Source organism: Simochromis diagramma, unplaced genomic scaffold (genome assembly GCF_900408965.1).
Source record: "Simochromis diagramma unplaced genomic scaffold, fSimDia1.1 OVJJ01000293.1, whole genome shotgun sequence".
NCBI lineage: Eukaryota > Metazoa > Chordata > Actinopteri > Cichliformes > Cichlidae > Simochromis > Simochromis diagramma.
The window spans coordinates 9,028,980-9,051,350 of NW_024386801.1; the positions used below are offsets into that span (position 1 = coordinate 9,028,980).

Consider the following 22,371-nt stretch of genomic DNA (forward strand, 5'->3'; position numbering starts at 1 on the left):
TGCATCGTACGATTCATTTTTTTGTTTTTTGTTATATAGATGAAGAACCCTCATCGGGCACAATTAAAGATATGGAGCTTCCCCGCTCAGGCTCCAAACAAGAATGCCAGAAAGATGCTGAACCTCTGTCACATTCATCGTGTAAAAGAGGATCATCCCAGAGTCTGAAGATCTCCACGGAAGGGATTACAACAACAGATGATGAAACTAAGAGCTTCTCATTAATTGCACCTCCTCCCAGAGAGCCAGGCTCAAAGGCCAAGGCCCGATGCTCCACCCTGCCTTCTCGCCACAGAGGGGCTGAGGCTTGCTACAGCCTGCCAAGGCCCAGCCACTCCACCAGCCTCACCAGGTTCCAGCAGAAGTCCACACTTATTCCCCTGGTTTCCCTGGACCCTTCATCATCAGCTTCGCCCAGCCCATTATCTCCCACACACACACAGGCATCCGCATCATCTACACAGCCTCTACTTGCCCAACAGCACAAAGCCTCAACTGAACTGTTTGTGCTGAAAGGCCCTCCACCCCAACAGCCACGCTCCAAGGCCAAAGCCCGGTGCTTAACCCTGCCTCCAAGACAAAGAGCACAGGGTCCTGAGGAGCACTCTAAAAAGCCTAGCCATTCCACCAGCTTTACAAAGCTGGAAGACCGTATCCCGCCTTCCCCCAGTGAACTGAAGCGCAACAGACCAGTATGAGGAGCGCTGCAAGGCGAAGTGGAAGAGAAGGAGGGTGGAGGAGGGAGGGAGAGGACTATTCAGATAACCTTCTCCTGTCTGTGCCTGGAGGCACACCCTTCAGTCCCCACTGCATATACCTGTGGTGATAAAAAGGAGTTTCATCAATGGAAACTCCTTTTTTATCATGTTACTCCTCATTATACTGCTCAGTGGTTAAAGGCTAAACCTAACAATGGGGGTGCTGGGCAATTCAGAGAAAGACTGCTCTGAAAGTCTCCTTGCTATGACCTGTGAAAAAAAACCCACTGGACCGTATTCTGTTTTATTTCTGTGTATATTTTTTGGGCTGTTCTTTTTTGCCTACACTCACATCTCAGTAGCCAATGCTCCTCTGTTACTTCCAGTCCAACACATGCAGCAGTGCTGCCTTGTAGGCCAGCTGAAGATGAAACTGTATTCATTGCAGCTAGAATCAGCACGTGTGCTTTTAGATTTACATTTATCTTTAGATGTTTTGATATATAAACACATGAACTTATAATAAAAGACCCCCATGTTTTTCATGTTTGTTCTTCATTGTAAAGTTGTGTAGTAACCTCAAGGCTGTTTTTCCTTGGACAAGGGCTTTGATTATTGACAGGAAACACTTAAATATTATACTGATCGCAGCTGATTTTAAAGTCAGTATTTGTTATGGCTGCCTTTAACGTAGCCTATGCTCTATAAGGCAAGCTTTTTTATAATTTCTTTAAGTAGTCTTCAGGAATAGTTCTCCGGGCTAACTGAAGGACATCCAAAGCTCTCCTTTGTATGTTTGCGTCCTTTGTGTTTCATTCTCTGGTAAGATAATCCCACACTGCTTCAATGCTCTGGGGAGGCCAATCTATGACTGATAGTGCCTCGCGGTGTGTTTTTACTTCACTGGCAGTGTGTGCACACCATGCCAAAATGTTTTTGTTTTTTATTATTATTGTAGAGTCAACTTAAGAAAACCTGGAGAACTATTGCTCAAGACCTCTTTAAAGAAATATGAGAGAATCTGGCTCCTTGGAAGCAAAATGTAAATAAGTGAGGGGTGTTTAAGACTTTTGGCACAGTTTCGTATGAATCATATAGTGGTTTACATGTTGACCTAACAAGATTTTATTCCTGGGAGGAGACACAAATCTCTTTGATGTTGTGTCAGGAAGGGCAAAATAAATAAACAGATCAAAATCAGAATATACCCACTGAAATATTCAGTTACCTGCTATGACGAGTAAAAAAGCAGCTTGTTCTTCTCTGAGAAAGCAAACTGAACAAAAGTGTTCAGCAGACCCACCACTACATTTATAACACGTCACTCATGTACAGTATATTGACAAGCAGGTCCATGTATTATGTTGTCTCTATCGCCACCTTCTGGTGTATGTTGAAACAAAACTATCTACTGTTCTACATTTTATTAAGGATGCTTTAGTAATGAGTTGCTTTATGGTCACTTTTATTTTTTCAACATCTGAAGCTTGACATTGTCAGTGGGAAATCACAAAAATAATCACTAGACTGCTTTAATAAGTTCCTTGAAATTATTACTTTTATTTCCGCACAGAAAACTGAAAAAGGAAATACTTTCTGTTAACCAAAACCAAGTCCAAGGTCATCTCATTTGTATTAATAAGTTTGTTATCAACCCAGTTAGCTATGTATACAGAGTGATGTTTCACTCTCTTTGTGTGTCAGTTGCTTTTCTGCCCTGGCTCCTCCTCCCCTGCCCTGCCAATGAATGGGACCTTTGTGGGGGTTTTCCTGGCATTCCAAGGGAATTCTTTTGCAGGTGAGGGTATGCAAATACTCCCACCCTCTGACTCTTGCAGCTTACAAGTCAACATGCAAATATGCTCCAAGGTGTTTGCAGTGCTCAGCTGTGCTAATCTCAAAAGACTTGCAGCAACTACAAGGGTGTGATCACAAGAGCAGACAAAGTGGGAGGGAAGGATCCCATTCAGGTGAGCGACCATACGCATGCCTAGAAACATGCTCACTGGAGTCTAGTGCCACACAATGAGACACATTGTACAGATGAAGTGAGGCAGCAGACTGAGCTGATATTTGCTTTCTATAACTATGAAGAATGGCTTTACAATAGCAGGAAGAGGGATCGTCTAGGATCACAGGACAGTGCTGTCACCTGGTGTGGATAAGAGGAGTACCACTGAGTTGTATGAGTAACAGACTGGCAGAGGAAAACACCAGACACTATTCACACTGGGACACTGAAGGTGAGTGTGTGTTTGGGTAGACATTTCCATACTTAGTTTTTATGTATTTTGTTACCTAAACTAAAGGATGTAATAACTTCAATCAAGCGGAAGGCTGGAATTATTGAAGTTTACACCATATTTAACGGTTTCTCTAGTTTCATCATTCTTTGTTGCGTACACTCACTCGCTTTGTCTGCCTCAGCTTCCCTCTCTATTGTTAGAACTTGTCAAGACAACACCGCTTGCGGGCACATTTGACTGTTCTTATGCTGACTTATTAACTACCTTTGAGGCTCAGGGACACACTGATATGACTCAGTCTATCGTAGTGAGTAAATTTAGAGCAAATATTTTAACTGATCATTTAAACCAGTTACAATCCAGCTCGCTTTAAGTACTTAAGTACTTTTCTCACTGCTCAAAAAACACACTTTTATCTACAGTTATGATCAGAGTCCACGAGAAGAAGGACTTTGTTTCTCCTTAATCTCCCTTTTGAATTGCTCCTCACCCATCTTTATCTTTCTTGCCCTTTGATATCTACGCAGTTCTTCTTCTGTATATTGCTCACTTCATTCATGACTGCCAGTACATCGAGAATTGATATTCGAGTTGAAGATAGTGGAAAGTCGAATCAAAAATTGCTGCTGTGATGAAAAGTTGGCACCATATGGTAGATTTCTTGGCTGTGAATGTGCTTGGATCATAGCAGCAGCCTGATCTTGATGCCATCTAGTGACCGCTGTTAAGTTTCAAGAATATGTACGTGGCTCATTCAGTGGCGTCACACTACTTTGGCAGGAGATCTTCATGATAACAAAAAGAAAAGAGGGAAATGTAACAAGACAAGAATAGAAAAAAATTCATTTGAATTTGGAAACAAGATTTTTATTTATTTACTTGAGTAACAGTGATAGTTAGATGTAATTTTTGTGTGTTTTCCAGCATCATGTTGCAGACAGTTGGGGAGTGGATCTGGTGGGACCGTTTGTGGCTGCCAGGAAATTTGTCCTGGTCTGCTTTAGAGGACAAGGAAGGTCGTGTCTATGCGAAAGTGTCTCATCTTTATGCCTCTCTACCCTGTGCCCTTTGCCTGCTTGTGGTCAGATACTTGTTTGAAAGGTAAGACCGCAAAGTATGTAAGTAAATATGCCTGTGTGTCAATGAGATTAGTAACGCAGTCATCTGGTTTTAGAATCCCAGGACTTTTTTGTGTTTAGGAGGAAGTGACCAGTTTTTGGTGCTGTTTCAGGTACTTTGCCACACCACTGGCTAATTTTTGGGGAATCAGGGACAAGATACGTCTCCCAGCAGAACAAAACCCTATACTAGAAAAATACTTCTGCAGCCAAACACGGGTTCCTTCTCAAGTGAGTTTTACTGCGAACACATGGATAATACAGTGATGTGAAGCCCCCACCCTGATCTCTTTTTTCAGACATATTTGTTACACTTATATTTTTTCAGATCATCAACCGCAGCACGGTGGCACGGTGGTTAGCACTGTTGCCGCACAGCAAGAAGGTCCTGAGTTCAATTCCACCATCAGGCCGGGGTCTTTCTGTGTGGAGTTTGCATGTTCTCCCCGTGTTTGCGTGGGTTCTCTCCGGGTACTCTGGCTTCCTCCCACCGTCCAAAGACATGCAGCTTGTGGGGATAGGTTAATTGGATAATCCAAATTGCCACTAGGTGTGAATGTGAGTGTGAATGGTTGTCTGTCTCTATGTGTTAGCCCTGCGACAGACTGGCGACCTGTCCAGGGTGTACCCCGCCTTTTGCCCTATGACAGCTGGGATAGGCTCCAGCGCCTCCCGCGACCCTGAAAAGGATAAGCGGAAGCGAATGGATGGATGGATGGATGGAAACAACCTTTATTATTAGACAAGGATAATCAGAGTAAATATAAAATGCAGTTTTTGAATTATGCTTTTTATTATTAAGGGGAAAAAAGCTGTCTGGACCTATGTGAAAAAGCAATGACCCATAAACCCCACAACTGGTTGTGCTACCCTTGTTATCAAGAACTATAATCAAGTCTTTAGAATAACTGAAATTTAATCTTTCACATTACAATGGACGGCTTATTTAAGGTCATGACAGAGTATTTCAATTGGATTTAAGACTGGACTTTGATTACGCTAATCTAAAACTTTTTATTTAAAAAAAAAAACTTTTTTTTTGAGCCATTAACGTAAATTTTCTGGTAGGTTTCAGATATGTGTCTCCCTATCTGAGCGCGCTTGAGCTTCAGTCATCCAGGTCTTGAAGCAGGAGAGCAGTTCTGGGATATGATGCTCTTTTTCTGAAATGCTGTGTTAGTTTTATGTCACATGTAACAGGACTTAAACCAGTCCACAGAATATTTTCCCCAAATATGAGCCGAGCCTTTGTGTTCTTTTTTGGTCAGCAGTGGTTTTCTCCTTGAAACTCTCACATAGATGTCATGTTCGACCAGTCTCTTTCTATGGTTGAATCATTAACTCCTCATCATTAACCTTAACTGAGGCAAATGAGGTCTGCGCTTTTGCGACCTGGACGAGCCTCCTTGGAGTGATTTTGATAGGTTGGATAGTCTTGGGAAGGTTCACCATTGTTCCAGGTTTTTCTCTATTTGTGGATAAGTGCCTTTATTATGGTTCAAGGAGTCCCAAAGCCTTTATAACCCTTTCCTGAAATGTCAGGAAAGGGTTGATGGTATTGGATTGGTTATTTCCTTGAATACTTAAAAGTGTAATTTAACTGCTGCATTTACTATTTCCTCAGGTTATCTTTGTCTAATAATACCATTTGTTTGATGATCTGAAACATGTAAGGGTGACAAATATGACAAAAAAAATAGTAAATGATTGAAAGTACAAAAGAAAAACAAATCCAGATTTTTGTTCAAATAAGCTACAGGTAAAATGCATTTTAATGGAACATCATAAAGTCTTTTTACGTGTGCATCACATCCCTTTAAACATGTTTGGTTGCCACAAATTTTAGTGGAATTGCATTGTTAATGTGTGTTAATAATCAAAGACTAAAGCTTACTGCTTGTGTAACCTTGGAGAGGGTGCGTCCAAATGTGGAAAGGTTATAAACACTGGAATGTCTCCTGTTGTGTCTCAGGCTGACGTGTGGTCTCTGTGTAAGAAGACTGGCTGGCCAGAAAGAAGAGTTCAGGTGTGGTTCAGGAGGAGAAGGAACCAGGAGCGACCGGGGCTTCGAAAGAGGTTCAGTGAAGCCAGGTGAGCGTATGTCTGTGTGAACTGAAGATGCACTGATACGAAAAGATTAATGTCTATGCAAATATGTGACGTTATTGCTTTTGCCTGTCAACAGTTGGAGATGTGCATTTTATCTTTTTGCATTTTTTGGTGGAATCCTAGCTCTCTATGATGTAAGTACTGGGACTGTCCTTACAAGGCATTAGTGAACAGCCAGCTTGGTTTGTTTGTTTCTCTGATATTCACGTCACACTCTCTGCTTTACTGTTTTCCTTGGATTTAGAAACCCTGGGTTTATAATCTAAGGGAAGTTTGGGCAGGTTTTCCTAAACAGGTACGTGCCTTTACCTTTGGTATTTGCGATGGATTACACAGTACAGCATGATGAATGACACAAAAACACACCTGCTTGTCCCCACACAGTCCCTTCTGCCATCACAGTACTGGTATTACATGTTGGAAATGGGCTTCTATCTTTCTTTGGTCTTCAGTCTCACATTTGATGTGAAACGAAAAGTAAGTGTACAAACGTGTAAAGTGACAATGAAGTAGTTTCATTTATTTTAATCTTGGAGGATTTGTTTTTTACCCACAATACAACCTCCCCCACTATGTTTTATGCAGAGCCAAAGGACAATCACGAGCTTTTTAATAAATAAACATTTTTAATAAATGTTTAATAAATAAATAATAGGTTTCAATTATTCAGGCACAACATATGCATTTCTGTATATTAGAAATAATAAGAAAATGAGCAACGTAAAACAAAATTGTTGCTTCTACTATACATAAATGAATCACACTTAAATGTGTAATCATCTCCCAAAGGCACATTTTGAGACAGAAAAATATTTAATGTAATAATGTCATTAGATTATTATTAGATTAGATTTCTGTGTTTTTAGAATACAGTTTTGGGGGCAAAGCCTGTTGTATTATGTGATCTTTGTGTCTTATTTGTCTTGTTTACTTTTAGGACTTTAAAGAGCAGGTGGTTCATCATATGGCCACACTGACTCTCCTGAGTTTTTCCTGGATTTCAAACTTCGTCCGTATCGGAACCCTTGTCATGGTTGTTCATGACTCTTCTGACATCCTACTCGAGGTCAGTGCTGTAGCTGTATTAGCTTTAGTGAGGGTACTTATACTTATGGGTATGTGGTGTTGCATTGTCAGTTAGTCAGAAAAAGACTGATTAAAATTTGAACTTCAGCCAGCCACGCTTTTGAAATTATTGCATCTGTATTTTTTTTATGACCTTTTTTTCTTAAAAAAAAAAAAAAAATTGTAAAGGTGGTGATCCAGCAAAAATCTGGCAGTGAACAATTTCTGAGGTGGCATGTAAAATAAGAAAACTCATTCTTTGTGTTTGGAGGCTTTTTTAATGTGTCAAAATATACATAGATTTAAGTATAGTGTTACTTTAGGCATATTTGATGGCAAAATAGGTAACATGTATTTACTCTCCCCCCTTATAGGGTGCAAAAGTATTCAACTACGCCATGTGGCAGCAGACTTCTAATGGCATGTTTGTGGTGTTTGCAGTCGTCTTTATGGTGACAAGACTTATTGTTTTTCCTTTTTGGTAAGTATTTTAAAAGAAAAATTGCACCCTAGTGATGATCTTGATGATCTTAGTGTGATATGTTAAAATATTACGAGTGTGTTTTCCACAGGCTGATTCACTGTACATGGGTGTACCCACTGGAATTGTATCCTGCCTTCTTTGGCTACTATTTCTTCAACGTCATGTTGTTGGTTCTCCAGTTGCTCCACCTGTACTGGGCTGCTCTCATATTAAGAATGGTTTACAAGTTTATCTTTACCCAGGTGGGTTTACAGATGTCTCTGTGTCCATGCATGTGGGATGTGTGGGAATGTGGGGTATGTTTTATTTCTGTCTGTGTTGTTTATCCTCTTTGCTTATTTTCATCCTGCAGCTGGAAGGCGATGATAGGAGTGATAAAGAGGAAGATGACAGTGACCCACCGATAGAAAGAAACCACAAACCGAGTCACATGAATGGTTCTGGTGCCAGAGGCAGGGCCAATGGCCACTGAAACATACAGAGAGAAACAGAGAAAGATGTACAGCAGATATGTGGACATTTTTCTTCAAGTCTTTGGATTACAACTGTTAGAGTTTAACTGTTTGTAAAATGATAAAGCATATAGTATTATTCTAAAGCACAGAATATTATTGCATAGGTAACTGTGAAGGATTACAAAAATAAACTTGTATGACACTACATGCTTTCTGCAACGCCGTGACCACATGTTGTTTTATTCCACTCTTAAATGAAAAACAGAAATTCTTTTTCATTTATTTTGTGCTTTTGTATGTTGGTGGGAATAATTAGTAACAATAAAGACAAATATGAAAATGTATCAGAGGGACAGGTCACGCTGGAGAGGCGTAGCTGAGATAGTTTGGACATGTGCAGAGGGGAGAGAGTGAATATACTGGACAAATGATGTTGAATATGGAGCTGCCAGGTAGGAAGAAAAGAGGAAGACCACAAAGAAGATTTCTGGATGTAGTGAAGGAGGACATGCAGAGGGTTGGTGTAATAAAAGAGGATGCCTGGGGTAGAGTGAGACAGAGGCAGATGATCCGCTGTGATGACTTCCAAAGTGAGAGGCTGATATGATATGACAATATGACTTTTAGATCTCACATGCATGGGTTATTCTATTTCAAATAGGACAAATTATAAACCATGAACCTTTTAAAATAAGATATACTTTATAAATGTTGCAAATAAATTACAGTTGCCAAAACAGAAAAAGCACATACAATTACCAATAAAGTGGCTCAAGTCAATACCATTAAAATAAAATTAAAAAAACAGCTCAAAAAACACACACAAAAACAATACAATTGCTCTATAGAGCAAAAAAACTTAAAAAAAAAAATCAAATCAAGCAAGATTAAAGCGGATTAAAAAGCCACAACACAAATATATGGCTGTATGAATGTACTACACTGCAGTTGTTTTGTTTCTAATTACAACCTCGACGTCTCGCGACGATCAGCGAGAACTTACGAGTACACCGTTACCATAGAGACTACATCACAAACCAAGCTAAAATAGCTAAAGCAGCTAAACTTGTTAAAGTTTCCGGCATGTACTCGCAGTTTTGCCTGAGTGAAAAATGGCACATATAAGAACTTACCGCACACCTGTGAAAATGGGAAACTGGTTTGAAGAGCAGCGCTTAAAAGAGGTTTGTTTAAAAAAAGAGAGAGAGAGAAAAAAAAACTACTGGAACATTTAATGTTTCAACCAGCAATGGGTTGAAAATAGCACTGGTAGTAATTCAGTGTTATTATATATGTTTAGGAAGTGAATTTGATTCGGGGTTACGAGGTTCTAGTTAACACAGACTTACTGCGAACTGGGCATCGATCTAATAAATAATAACAAATAGTCTGCTAATTTTTGGAATTTTTTAATAAACATTTAGCCTTTTACAATTCATGGTCAAAATATTCCCATATTCTTCGAAATGTACTTTACATCTGACTGTTTATAGTCCTGTTTTCACACCTAAAGAAAGTATTCAGTGCTAGACGTTTTATGAGTTGTAGGCAACACAAAAATACGTTGATATAGCTATTGGGGTAAAGTTTTCAGGGTTCAACTGCACAGAGACAAAAACAAACGCAAAATGTCACGCAGCTAGATATAATCCTGAAATACTGAATTTGGGAGATTAGAAATAATTTTTGTAATAATGGTTTAATGCTAAAGTGTGAATGTGCGAGTGAATGTGAGTGCGAATGGTTGTCTGTCCCTGTGTGTTGGCCCTGCGACAGACTGGCGACCTGTCCAGGGTGTACCCCGCCTCTCGCCCTATGACAGCTGGGATAGGCTCCAGCGCCCCCCGCGACCCTGGAAAGGATAAGCGGAAGCGAATGGATGGATGGATGGATGGTTTAATGCTACTGTAAATGTTTTTAAGTAATTGATTTATTTTACTTGCTACAGTAACTAGTAGTGGTGAGACTGAAAAAAACTGTGTTAAAGAGTACTTCCTAGATGTCTTTTTTTTTTCTCTCCAGGATGAAGTAAAACAACATCTGGAGAAAAAAGAGAGGGGTGAGCTTGCTGGCCAGAAAATGGACTTCCTCAAAGAGAACATTTTAAAACCGGTAAAATGGGTTTTAACCCAATAAAATACTTGTTGAAACCAATCACACTGGCAATGTGCTAATAAGGGACTTCATCTGTTTGTGTAGGTGAAATTCTCCGTGACAAATGATGGTACACTGCACTTTGGTGATATTGTGATGTTAGTGAACATGGGAGGAGAAAACAGGGAGTGCAGTGCAGTGAGCATCAATGCTGATGTTAACAGCTTAACAAAGATTCCTTCTCCCAGCATTCAAGCTCCGTGTGCAGTCAGCGCTGTCAGGAGTGTCCAGCCGTGCACACGCACAGCTTTCGTCATTACCAGGTAAACACCCTCAAATTTACATTAACATAAACTTTAATACTTATAGCAACACCCTGATTTAAATCTGCAACATCTGCTTGTGTGACATCAGTGTAGATGGCAGTCCTGAGGGATCCACTCTTCGTTTTGAGCAAAGTTTTGCCTTAAAGACAACAAGTGGCTTTGCCAGGGGAGTAAGTGAACACACACACACACACACACACACACACACACACACACACACACACACACACACACACAATAGACATTTTAATTACATGTTGAATACAAAGAGTATCTTAAATGGGCATTCCAGTGATTTTCTGAAGAAAAATCCTTTAGTATGTTTTTTTTACAGGGAGCACAATCTGGCCTGACACCACAGTTCTGTAATATCCTCAGATGTAAGCTTTTTAAAGTCTAAGTTACAGTTATGGTCAGTTATTTCAGTTGTGTTCTTGGTATGAGAGGAGGATATAAGTCTTTTAAGCACTGATTATTATATAACACTGTTTTTTCAGTTATGTCTTTGGACTGATCTAAACGAGATGTGTTGAGTTTAGAGGATTTATTAAGGCGTTTATTACTGGTGTTTATTATAGTATTTTAGTAGCGTTATATAAGTTATGACATTACCTTTAAAAACCTGTTCTTGTCAGTGTGCCAATTACTGGAAGGTTAAATTATTATCTTTCTAAGAAAAAAAACAATTACCACTAAGTTGCGTTCTTTTTAACACAGTGTGATCCATTTGTGACAGGTGTGGACTATAGTCAGGCTAGTTTGGCACCTGGACACTTGTAGGTCACTATGTACTCATGCTATTAAATTACATGTGGAATGTAGGTTGGCATTGTTTTCCTGAAACAGTTTTTTCAACCAGTTAAGATGCTTTTCAAAGGTTGAAAAAATCCCTTGACACACTACACGCTCTTATACTACTGTGGATTCTTGCTTTTAAAGTGAAAGCTGAAAAAAATTGAAACGGTCCCTCTTTTCTTTATCCCAGAGGATGAAAAACAATTTCAAACTGTGATGGTTCAAATAGTTTTTACACATCGCCTCAGTCCATCTCTAAAGAGTTAGGTCCCAAAGAACACATTGGCTTTTTATACTATGCTTTTTTCATTACCTTAGGAGAGTTTTAATTTGAATTTGTGGCGATAGCAACAAACTGTGTTTACTGGGTTAAGGCCATGCATTAATGTCAGATATGAAGTCATGTTGGTTTTTAATTCACTGCTTTCTGAGAGTGTTCGACTTTCTCCCTTGCATGCAGATATTTCTCAGAATTATCTAGCCATCCATAAATCCCCTTTTTAATGCAAGATTTAAATGGCTTCTAGGTTGCTATAGTCTTTTTTAAATGAACTTTTAACATGCCATGCTTTTTTCTTATGTCTAAATGTAGATATCCAATATCCTGTCAAGAAAACAAAAATCAAAATAGAGAAAGGTTCACGGGAGGCACGACATAATGAACCAGCAAAGCCTAAGGGCAGACACACACTAAATGCACATGGGAAGATGAATAAATGAGACACAGGTGAAGTCATTCAAGATGATAATGAAGTAAAATAGCCCAGAAGGGATGAAAAAGTACAAGGGAATAACGCTCAAAATGAAACAGGAAAATTTAAAGCAGAACAAAGAACAGATGCAGAAAAACAGCAAGCTATAGACAGGGTGAACAGAAAACGCACAGGAAAGGAAAACCACAAACACATGGAAGTACCATAATTAATGTTACAACATGAATTATAGACAAAGCAGGGTCTCATATACACATGGGATGTATGTACAATTTGAATGATTGCTTCTTGTATTTACATGTATTCTTTCCCTTTCTTTCCCTCAGCTTTACTTGACGAGTGACCTGCAAAGTTTTCAAAAGGTAAGTTAAGTTTTAACATTAATTACAGCAAAACTAACCGTGACAATGCTTTAAATGAAAAATAAATGGAAAAATTGTGCATTTGTACATACTGTACATACTTTAGTGCAAGATGACATAATTATGTCCCCCCTTTTTGTGAGAATTTTTACTATTATCATATATTTTGACCTAAAAGTGTGCAAAAAAGTCTCGCCTCCAAGAAGTAAGCCTGGAAGACAGCGATTCCTTTCTGTCATGGTGGAAGATAGTTTACTTTGACCCCCAGGAAAGACTTGAATATGAGGGTCTGCCAGTTCCTGTAAGTGTTTACTATATCTACCTGGTTAAACGTTACACCTGCTGCAGCATCAGTGTTATAAATGCATTATGTTCCTTTCACTGCCATTAAGAATTGTGTTTTGTCTATGCTTCTTTTAGGCTAATGTGAAGGTGCTGATTGTACATTGCAAAACAAACCAGGCTCTTGCTGTTCTGGGTGATCAAGTCCTCTGGTATTTTTCAATTTTCTTTTCAAATGTAACTCCAAACCAGTTGTGTTGGGCATTTATGATATCAGCTTAGATGTCTGTTAGCACATTAGCAATAACAAACAATACTGTAGGATACATAAGGAGCAAGTAAAGAAGAAAACAGTACATTTTTGCTACACTGACATTAAAATTGCACTGCTACTCAGGTCCAATTAGCTAATCAGCTCCACAGCCGCTATAAGAACATGTGAAACCAACCATCTGTTGTGTCCTTAATAATGACCACCAAGATGTGAATTCATTTGTGCATAACAGTTGTGTCCTTGCAGGACCATGTACGGCAAGGAGTATGAGCTGACGGCTCACACGTTCTTGGATTCCCATAAAGCTGAACAGGACAACAATCACTGGATACTCTGCACTGCTGATCCTGCAGGGGACGGACTTGTACTTTTCAAACAACCACAGTTGATGGCTAAAAAAACAGAACTTGAGGTGCTCTCAGAAGCTAACCCTAGTGTTTAACACCATCTGTTTTTATGCTAAAATGTATTGTAATAAAGGTTGTTTTTTTCTGGATAGGTCATCACTTGTAATGCAGGAAGATTCTAGTGCAAAAATCAGTAACACATAACCACCAACTGTTAAGTGTGTTTTACTAGAAGTAATAAGTAATAATTTGACAGCAATGTTCATGAATTTGTTAATAACTAGTTTGTAAACCATCTATGAACATTATCTGGAAAGCTATAACAAAGTTGCAGCTGATGTTAAAATATTAATAATTAACACTGTTTATTATGTGGATGATTATTATACAGCTGGAACTTGTATTTGATTGTTTTTTAATGGTTTTTTTTAATTGTGCATAAATAGTCAGTTCAGTTAGCATCAGAAGACTGTGATGCAAATAACAGAAAGTTATTCGAGGGAAGGCTGTATAAAGTAAATAGAACTGGTCCCAGCATGGTTCCCTGTGGAGCTCTGTATAGAAAACACTCCCCATTTTCATGAGGAAATGGAAATCTGTTTTGCAGATATGATTCAAAACACTGCAGCACAGTACCTTTAATACTTACAAAATGTTCTAATGTTTGCAGTAAAATATTGTGGTCTACAGTATCAAATGCCGCACTGAGGTCTAGCAGGACAAACACAGAGATTAATCAACTGTCAGCAGGCATAAGTAGATCATTCATAACCTTCACCAGTGCCGTTTCTGCACTGTGATGAATTCTGAAACCTGACTAGAATTTGCTAAATAAACTAAAGTAAAAAGAAGGTTGGAGTTTGGTCAATAATTTGCTAAGACAGCTGGACCAAGTAGAGGCTTTTTAAGTAATAGTTTAATGAACACTATCTTAAAAGCCTGTGGTAGGTACCCTAGTAATAAAGATAGATTTATCATATTTAAGATCGATACATTAGTTAATTGTGGGACCTTTTAAACAGTCTTGTCAAAAGGGGTCTAATAGAGTTAATGGTTTGAAGGAAGTAATCATTGGAAGTTAACTGAGGAATATCGATCTATACTGCTTATAAATTCAGGAATGTCCAAAGGTGCAACCTTCATCTGCAAAAAAGCTGTGACTTTGTAAATAATGTAAAGCAAAAACAGAATGATTTAAGTCTTCTATTTAATTGAAACTGCAATACAAAGTAATGTTCTGTAAAAGAAAATTGAAAAGAAAAATTTACAAAACATTATTGTTCTCTCAAAAATAAACAGCAAGAAGGAGAAGATCCCAGAAGAACCTTCCAAGAAGAGCCAATATCCCAGTTGTGTGTGTGATAGGAGAGACAGCTAGTCTACCCCTTGGAAGTTTAAGTCTATCTCACTGCAGGAACGACTCTGACGGATGGCTTTAGAGAACAACGAATATTAAAAACAGACCTCTGTTCTCTGAGATGTCTGCGGGATTAGGTTTCGGTTTAAATTTTTTCTTTTGTCTTCATGACCTCAATTGTGGGGCAGAGGTTTTGGAAGCATTATCAGTAAACCAGACTTCCAAGTGCATGGCTTAGACCTCAGTTTTTTGTTTTATCTGAGCTTGCATTTAAGTTACCATCGCTGAAGCAAAACAAACAAATATCACAATGAGACGTGTTTGTTTTCTCCTGGTTTTGGTCATAATGTGCAGCATCATGTTTCTTCTAATTATATGCAGTGAAATACATATAATGATCCTGCTCAGAGTTTAAAAGGTTTTATGTAGCTACATCATTGATGTTTTTTTCCCTTATGTGTTGTTTCACAGCAGCGTTTGAACATGTTTGCTGCTATTATGCTTTTCATTTAAGTGTCATTCATCTGAAACGGACTGTGTTGCTGCACCTGCCAGGTGATTGAGCCACACTGAGCGTGACTCAGAGACAAAGGGAGAAGCCCTTACTGCACATGGTGGTTCTGAAGAACTTCTCCACTGCAGAGAGGTAAGCCAACCACAGGGAAAGACAGTTAACTGTAATAATTTTGGCGTCTGCAGCAGGGGTGAAAGAGAGAATCGAGATACTAGAAGATCTGTAATGTCAGCATGGTTGATTTTAGTTTGTCTGAAGAGTGGTTTATTTTCATAATAAAAACAGCACCACAGATCAATACATTAGTAGTTAATTAATTAATTAATAAACATTTATTTGCCATATACAGTTCCAGAAAACATTCAAGTACACGATGATGTGGCTCCGGAGCTTTTAAATTACGTCTTATATTAAGTCTTTTTTTTCAATAGTGCAGTAGATACTGAGAGGAATGAGAGCTTACAGCGGTTTGTTTTACAGCCGCTTGCTATAACATCATCTTCCATGGCCAGTTCATGGTCAGAGTCCACATTAGACCAGCTCTTGATAACCAGTAAGCACATGCAAGGCAAATGCTTATCATTAACACACTAAAACCATAAAATACACGATCAATCACACTATTTGTTTTCTGCAGTTAATGTGTAATTTATGTAATAAATTACACATTAAAATGATGTAGTGCCTTTATATTACTAACAAAAAATAAATAAAAAATAATGATTTCGCCGTAAATATAACAACAACAACAAAAATACTTTTATACATGTTGACGGAGGATGAAGTGAGTGGTCTGAGGAAATGAACTGACCTAAAGTCTGCTGGAGCAGCAGTCAGTACTTCTGTAATACTTGCCAGATGGCAGCAGGGTGAATGCTGTGGCTTGGCCGGTAAAATAAAAAAACTGCTTTCTAAGAACCTTGTTCACTGTAACTAGCATCTATGTTGTTTATTTCAGTAAGCCAACAATAAATGGGTTTGAAAAACTTTCAATAAAGCAGCTGGATTGTGGTTTATGTGCCAATATAGATATGCAGTCTCTGTGCCCTCCCACTCCTGGGGAAACTATCCAGACAAAGAATGATTCTATCCTGCTGGAAAATTACTGGAACCAGTCTGAAGTCATGTTAACGTTTAACTTCACAGTTAACCCACCCACCCCACTCCACTCCTAAGGTGGTTTAAAATTTTGATTCTTCAAAAAAAGTCATATAATTTTTCCTGGACGAGAAAACCTGTTTAGTCAGTTTTTTTGTATTATTTATATAAGAAATATTATTGTATAATATGTATATATTTATGTGGTGCAGTCAGAAGCAGGAAGTATGGGAAACATGGATAGGTTTGTAAAAATGACCTCCAGGAGCTAGCATCGTAAGTTAACAACAGTAGTCCTATCCAGTCACAGTGTGTCAGGGTCAAGTTGACAAGTAGTTGCCTGAAATAGGCTCATAACTTTATACAAATTTTATAATTATATTATTTTTTAATTATACAAATTGTAGACAGCTGCTCAACTAATTAAGAACAGTAACATAAGCGTTTCGTCCTCCTTATTTGTATTTATTGTGTTTTTTATGTCATTGACAGAATTTAGATTGACTGTGTAACCAGACAGTCATGGCAGTGGATGTACCTGGACTGGTGGCTGTTGTGTGTTTTTTTTAAAAATATTCTCATCCTGGTCACCGAAATCAAAGAAAGTGCAGAAGACATGTGATTGCAACAAGAACAAAGTTACCATTGTTGGCAGCCAGAAAATCAGTAATCTGGTGGGGGTTCCTACCCTGACAGGTAGAACTTTTGAACTGATTGATCATTATTGCTTTCAGTATGTGTTCTTTCCTGCTCTCCACGTGTTTGACTGTGTCTTTGTCAACTTGTTTATTTTCTCTACTTCTCGTTTAGCAACACGGTTTGGAGCGTGAAGCAAGTGAGTAGCTGAAACTGTAAGCCAGAAGGGTGATGGTCAGTGCACAAGTATTATTATCATGCTGCTACTATAAAGCATCTGACAAGTTTTTCTTGTTCTGAGTTTGAGGGCCATTGTCAGCCTCACATACTCAGGTTTCCAGGGATGTGCGTGGTAGGCAAGTTTACATTATACCTGAAACAATAGCACTGAAAGAACGCAGCGCCTCCTGAAGGGCAAGGGCTGTCCTAAAACGGTTTTATGGTGTTTTTATTACAACATGCTGATCTCTGTCTGTTTTTATTACAATATGATTATGTCATCGTGATGTTGTATGGCGCCATATCGAAAAATAGTGTAGTTGTTCGTCTCTCTCTATGCCCTTTCACATGAAAGTTTCTTGAAATTGTTTTTTGAGGTCAACTTTGACCCTGGGTGCTAACAATTAAGGTCAAGGTCAAATAGGTAGGTCAACCTAGGTACTCATGTCCACTAAGGTGTAGTTTATTGTTGTCTAAATTTCATCTACAAAAGAAACTGTGAGTGATATAAAGTTTTTATGATTTTCACATTTGATATGACCTTGATTTTTACCAAAATTAAATCAGCTCGAGCTGTAATCGGTATCTAACATCACACAAAAATTGAAAAGACAGACAGACCAATTACTCCCTCCCATCGAGGGAGAAAAAACATAATGTTGCCAGTTAAACAAGGGTCGTTTGTAGTAGTTATTTTGGTTTGGGTATGTATTTTTAGGCCACCGTGTACCTTTCACTAAAAAGATCTGGTTGTAGCAGATGCCAAATGGGTTGTAAAAGATAGACTTGATTTTTCAGATTCACAACTACCCTGTAACTCTGGATCTAGTCTAAGTACTTTAATTTTTAATGCACCGACAAACTAAAATATTTGACACCTAACTAGAAGAACAATAGTGAGGTAGGGCATTGAGGCCAAAACTATAAATTTACTAGCCTAATCATTAAGAGCCCTAGTTCAGACTTAGAGGGATAATAATAACAACACTGGCTCTAGAGAGAGTCTTTTGCATTTGTTACAACTTTAGCAGGGCTTGCTGTGATGTTACTTTCTCTGGATAAATCCAGGGGATGTGGGCAAGTAACAACATTTTTTAAGGCTTTGCAGCCACTTTAGTTTTTACTGCATGCTTGAAAAGATGCTTTGGCAGCTAAAGTGAGGGCTGCTCAGTTGGTTGTAATGCCGACCTCATCACCAGATGTCACTAAAATTCTACACACTGCTCCTTTAAATGGCACATTTAATCTGTTGTGCAGGTCTCACTTTTTACAAAGCTAGATTTATATTGTTGCACAGTCAGATGTTTCTGTAACAACAAGTGAATTGTCAGGACTCTAAAAAAGGCAAAAAATAAAACAGATTGTCTTTTGGTTCTAGAGCTAAAGGACTGAAATTAGTCTATAGCGATAGTTCACTTGATTTCAGTGCAGTGTATTTAATGTGTGACCTATGCAGTGGTACACCGATTATCAGAAATACTGGCAAAATATAAGGAAGTTTAAATGTCAATATAGCATTTAGTTGGATTTTTAAAAATTTTTTCAATGTAACCTGTAACCATTTTTCACATCACTTATCCAGCGTATGGTCCTTTACTTACATTGTCTAAATCAGAATGTCTCTTTTGCATTGATGTTACATTTACTTTGTGCACTTTTTTTAAGGTGGATTGTTTTTTTGCATCACCGTGCTGGAACCATTTCAGCACTGTGACACTTTTGCTTCCTGCTGTGGTGAGTTTTATTTCGTGGGTTTCAAAAAATACTGAAAAATATTCACTAATATAGTTTTAAAAAATCATAATGTGCTTTGCTATTTTTTTTTTTGGTAAAACTGAAAAAATGGAAAATTCCCAGAGAAGAACAATAATAATTTTAGTTTTAATAATATAATTTTGATTAAAAAAATATGTGCATGCTGTTACAAAAACAGAAAAATAAAATGGTAACAAATGGATGGATAGGAAAGCTTAAGTTGGAGGATGCGGGAAAATGGGCTGATGACATGCTGTCATTTATATTTTATGTTCAATTTGTGGCAACGTGTGTAATGCAGTAATGTGACTAAAATTCTATAGCCCATATTATAATCCATGTGCAATGCATAATAGGCTACTAATGATGGCTTCCCATACAGCCTCAAAAACCTTTGTGGGCTGTAATATCATCATTAGTTCGCCACATGGCTTGTAACGACCAGTATCCTTTGACATGTTTGCAGCTGACTTTTTACAGATCTAGTTGCGTACAAGCTGATGTTGAAACTTCATGGTATCTTCTTATGTTCTAAAAACTCTGTACTTGCTTTCTCATGTTAAAAGACACTTTAAACATCACAATTTTGGAGCTGGGTTTCTATCAACAACTAATTCCTCAGTGCTCTGATTCTTTTGGGAGTGTTTGGGGAGAAAACAGAAACAGGCAATGAAGAAATGAGTCTCCTTTGAGGAAAACCTAATTGTCAATAGAGAATTGTAGACCAGACATTTTATAGGTACACCTTCCTGATGCCTGGTTAGACCTGCTTTTGCCTTGAGAACTGCCTTTATTCCTCATGGCATAGATTCAACAAGACAGTGGAAACATTCTTCAGAGATTTTGGTCCATATTCACATGACAGCATCACATTGTTGCTGCAGATTTGTCGGTTCCACATCCATGACGTAACTTTCCCTTTTCAACTTTCCACCACATCCCAAAGGTGCTTTTTCTATTTGGTGGATTGTTATGTTCCAGAAAGCAGTTTGAGATGATTAGAGATTGTAGTATGGCGTGGTATCCTCCTGGAAGCAACCATCAGAAGATAAAGACACTGCAGTCATAAAGGGATGGACATGGTCAGCAACAATACTCAGGTAGGCTTTGGCATTTGAACAATTCTCACGTAGCACTAAAGGGTTTAAAATGTGCCCATTAACTTTTAATCCACTATTACTACACTACCACCTGTTGATTTACTATCAAATCAAAGCAATCTGGCTGTTCTAGTTAAACCTCTGGCATTTTCACACGGAGAACAGAGAACTGTCGCTGTCTGGATGTTTTCTCATTTTAACCATTCTCCGTAAACACCAGAGATGACTATGTGGGAAAATCCAATTGGATAAGCAGTTTCCTTAGTACTCAGACCAGCACCAACAAATTCAAAGTCACTTAAATCACCTTTCTTCCCTGTTCTGATGGTTGGTTTCAACATCAGCAGGTCGTCTTCATGACATCTACATGCCTAAATACACCGAGTTGATCTACGCTACCAAGCAGAGGAACAAGCATACTTAGTTTCTCCACAGTAATTTTAATATAATACGCACGTTTCTCCAGCAGAGGGCGACAACTAAACATCCTTTTCAGCAACCACAGCACCATACGGTAACTGAAAAAAACTGCGCCGCTTCTCATTAGAAAACATTGCAGTACATGTCCGGAGTTTTACGATTGTCAAGCATATGTGAGTTTTTTTTTTTTTTTAATTATTATTGTTTTTGTAATAAAGTATGCTAATTTTCATATCATATCACATATTTACGCAACTAAAGGACTCCATTACTATAATGCATGTAGCTTTATTTGAAAATACAATGAGAAGCAAGCATAAGTCAGCAGTTCCTTTCCCCAAATAAAGATCAGTGATGCTGCTGTTTATAATTCATAGTTCATAATATTTATTGCAACGACATCGTTAATTTCGTTCGTACATCAAAATGCAAAAGAACAAGGAGATAAAAGACAACCCGCTTTCATTCAAAATGAAAACTAATTACAAATGTCCGCTGGAGTTAACCTTAGTTAGGCTCACAGGTTCCCAGTTAGGGGATGCTGTGCGGTATGGATGGATCGATAACCACGCTCCTTGCACAGCGCGTTGTCTGCTGCGTGTATTGGATGAATGAAAGATAAAAGCACAACTCAAGTCCCCGCTTGACTAGATGTCCATGTCGGATTTTACTTTTTACCCTACCCGTGACGATAGTGCGCAGCGTAACCTATGGTACAGCTCCTGAGCACTAAATAGACTTCAAAACACTGAACGTCGTCCCCTGTATGCCAGAAGTCCTGCAACCCTTAAAGTGTATTAAATCAGACAGTTTCATGAACAGAACAGTGTAAAAGATTTCTACTCTGAACCATATGAAACATTGTCACACATAAGAGTCGTCAGCTGAGTTACTCGAATGTGATCCTTTCAATCTTAGACAAATCTGCAGTGACCTGCGAAAAGACGAGTTTAAAAGCCATTAAAAATTAAAGTCCACATTTCACTTCATTGAGCAGACCTGCCGATCTTGTTTTTAGCCCAGCAAAATGCATATTATAAAGGAAAACATGTAGTAAATATAGCTAGTATTAAAAATTAATTTCATCACCTGTCAGTACCTCTTATTACAAGTGAAATCCAACGGTGATAAAGGGTAACTATGAGGATGTTAGTAACCAGTGAAACCACCCAAACATAATCTAATCAGCTAAAATGAAGTGAAACATGCAGTACAATTATTCACTCCCTCCTACAACAAAGAAAAACATATTTATTTAGTACATCATTCACAAATATTTATTTACTTACACCTTTTGAAAAAATTATTATGAACAAATCCAGAGGAGTAAGATATGTATGCATATTTAAACTAAACAGAAAAATAAGATGTGTCTGTACTTGGATAATAAAACAAAGGCAAAATTCTTCAGGGCTAAACTCTCACTATAACTGTAAACATTGTAATCTTTTGACTCGCTCTGGAGCACAAAGTTATTCAGTCAACAATGTGCACTCTTTGAAGTAATCCATCTCAGATAACATGATTTGTGTGCCAACAACGTTATATTTTATCCCACCTAATTCTTTTTACAAAATGTAAAACTTCTTGACTGAGATAAATGTTTCAAAGCTCTGTTAGGCAAAGGACACATTAACTGACAATAAAAAAAAAAAAAAACTTTGTGCCTGTTCCTCTGTCCTAAAAGCCAAATTCTTACACTGAACTAACCTTCAGTTTGTTACACAAAAGAACATTTATTGCTATACCACCTTAAAATAATGATTACAAAAAATGACCTAACTGGCATTTAAAAACAAACCACCTTTTCAGTTATTGCCTCACAGACAAAATGCCCAATTTATATAAATATGTCACAGATACTCATTTGTCTTCATTACTGGAAGAGTAAAAAAAATAATGTG

At 38.1% G+C, this 22,371-nt stretch overlaps 3 protein-coding genes across 5 annotated transcripts in view; all 3 read left to right on the forward strand.

Moving 5' to 3' along the window:
- The window catches only part of LOC120729757 (anoctamin-1), a 22,802-nt gene extending 19,892 nt beyond the window's left edge, over window positions 1-2,910 (forward strand). Inside the window, exons 28-29 of the mRNA XM_040025624.1 lie at window positions 40-2,668; window positions 2,793-2,910. Coding sequence (XP_039881558.1) covers window positions 40-698 — 659 coding nt within the window. The 3' untranslated portion in view covers window positions 699-2,668; window positions 2,793-2,910. The remainder of the gene's footprint in view (window positions 1-39; window positions 2,669-2,792) is intronic.
- cers3b (ceramide synthase 3b) lies at window positions 2,675-8,402 on the forward strand. The gene is made up of 11 exons (XM_040025638.1): window positions 2,675-2,941; window positions 3,869-4,045; window positions 4,176-4,293; window positions 6,035-6,153; window positions 6,248-6,305; window positions 6,416-6,466; window positions 6,556-6,648; window positions 7,109-7,237; window positions 7,611-7,717; window positions 7,809-7,962; window positions 8,073-8,402. Exons 2-11 carry the CDS (start codon window positions 3,873-3,875, stop codon window positions 8,190-8,192), a joined length of 1,122 nt encoding a protein of 373 aa, XP_039881572.1. The 5' UTR covers window positions 2,675-2,941; window positions 3,869-3,872; the 3' UTR covers window positions 8,193-8,402.
- Window positions 8,403-9,156: 754 nt separating this feature from the next.
- Window positions 9,157-17,033, forward strand: cfap161 (cilia and flagella associated protein 161). 3 transcript variants are annotated; one of them, XR_005694989.1, is made up of 10 exons: window positions 9,157-9,359; window positions 10,198-10,287; window positions 10,375-10,592; window positions 10,684-10,765; window positions 12,430-12,465; window positions 12,644-12,766; window positions 12,886-12,959; window positions 13,268-13,433; window positions 15,240-15,371; window positions 16,830-17,033. XR_005694989.1 is itself a non-coding variant. In XM_040025639.1 (9 exons), the coding sequence occupies exons 1-9, from the start codon at window positions 9,288-9,290 to the stop codon at window positions 15,282-15,284; spliced, it is 906 nt and encodes a 301-aa protein (XP_039881573.1). In that variant the 5' UTR covers window positions 9,157-9,287; the 3' UTR covers window positions 15,285-15,953. The 3 variants fall into 3 exon arrangements, 2 of the variants coding, with proteins under 2 accessions (XP_039881573.1, XP_039881574.1); XM_040025639.1 differs by lacking the exon at window positions 16,830-17,033 and having other exon boundaries at window positions 15,240-15,953; XM_040025640.1 differs by lacking the exons at window positions 15,240-15,371; window positions 16,830-17,033 and having other exon boundaries at window positions 9,159-9,359; window positions 13,268-14,514.
- The last annotated feature ends 5,338 nt before the right edge of the window (window positions 17,034-22,371 follow it).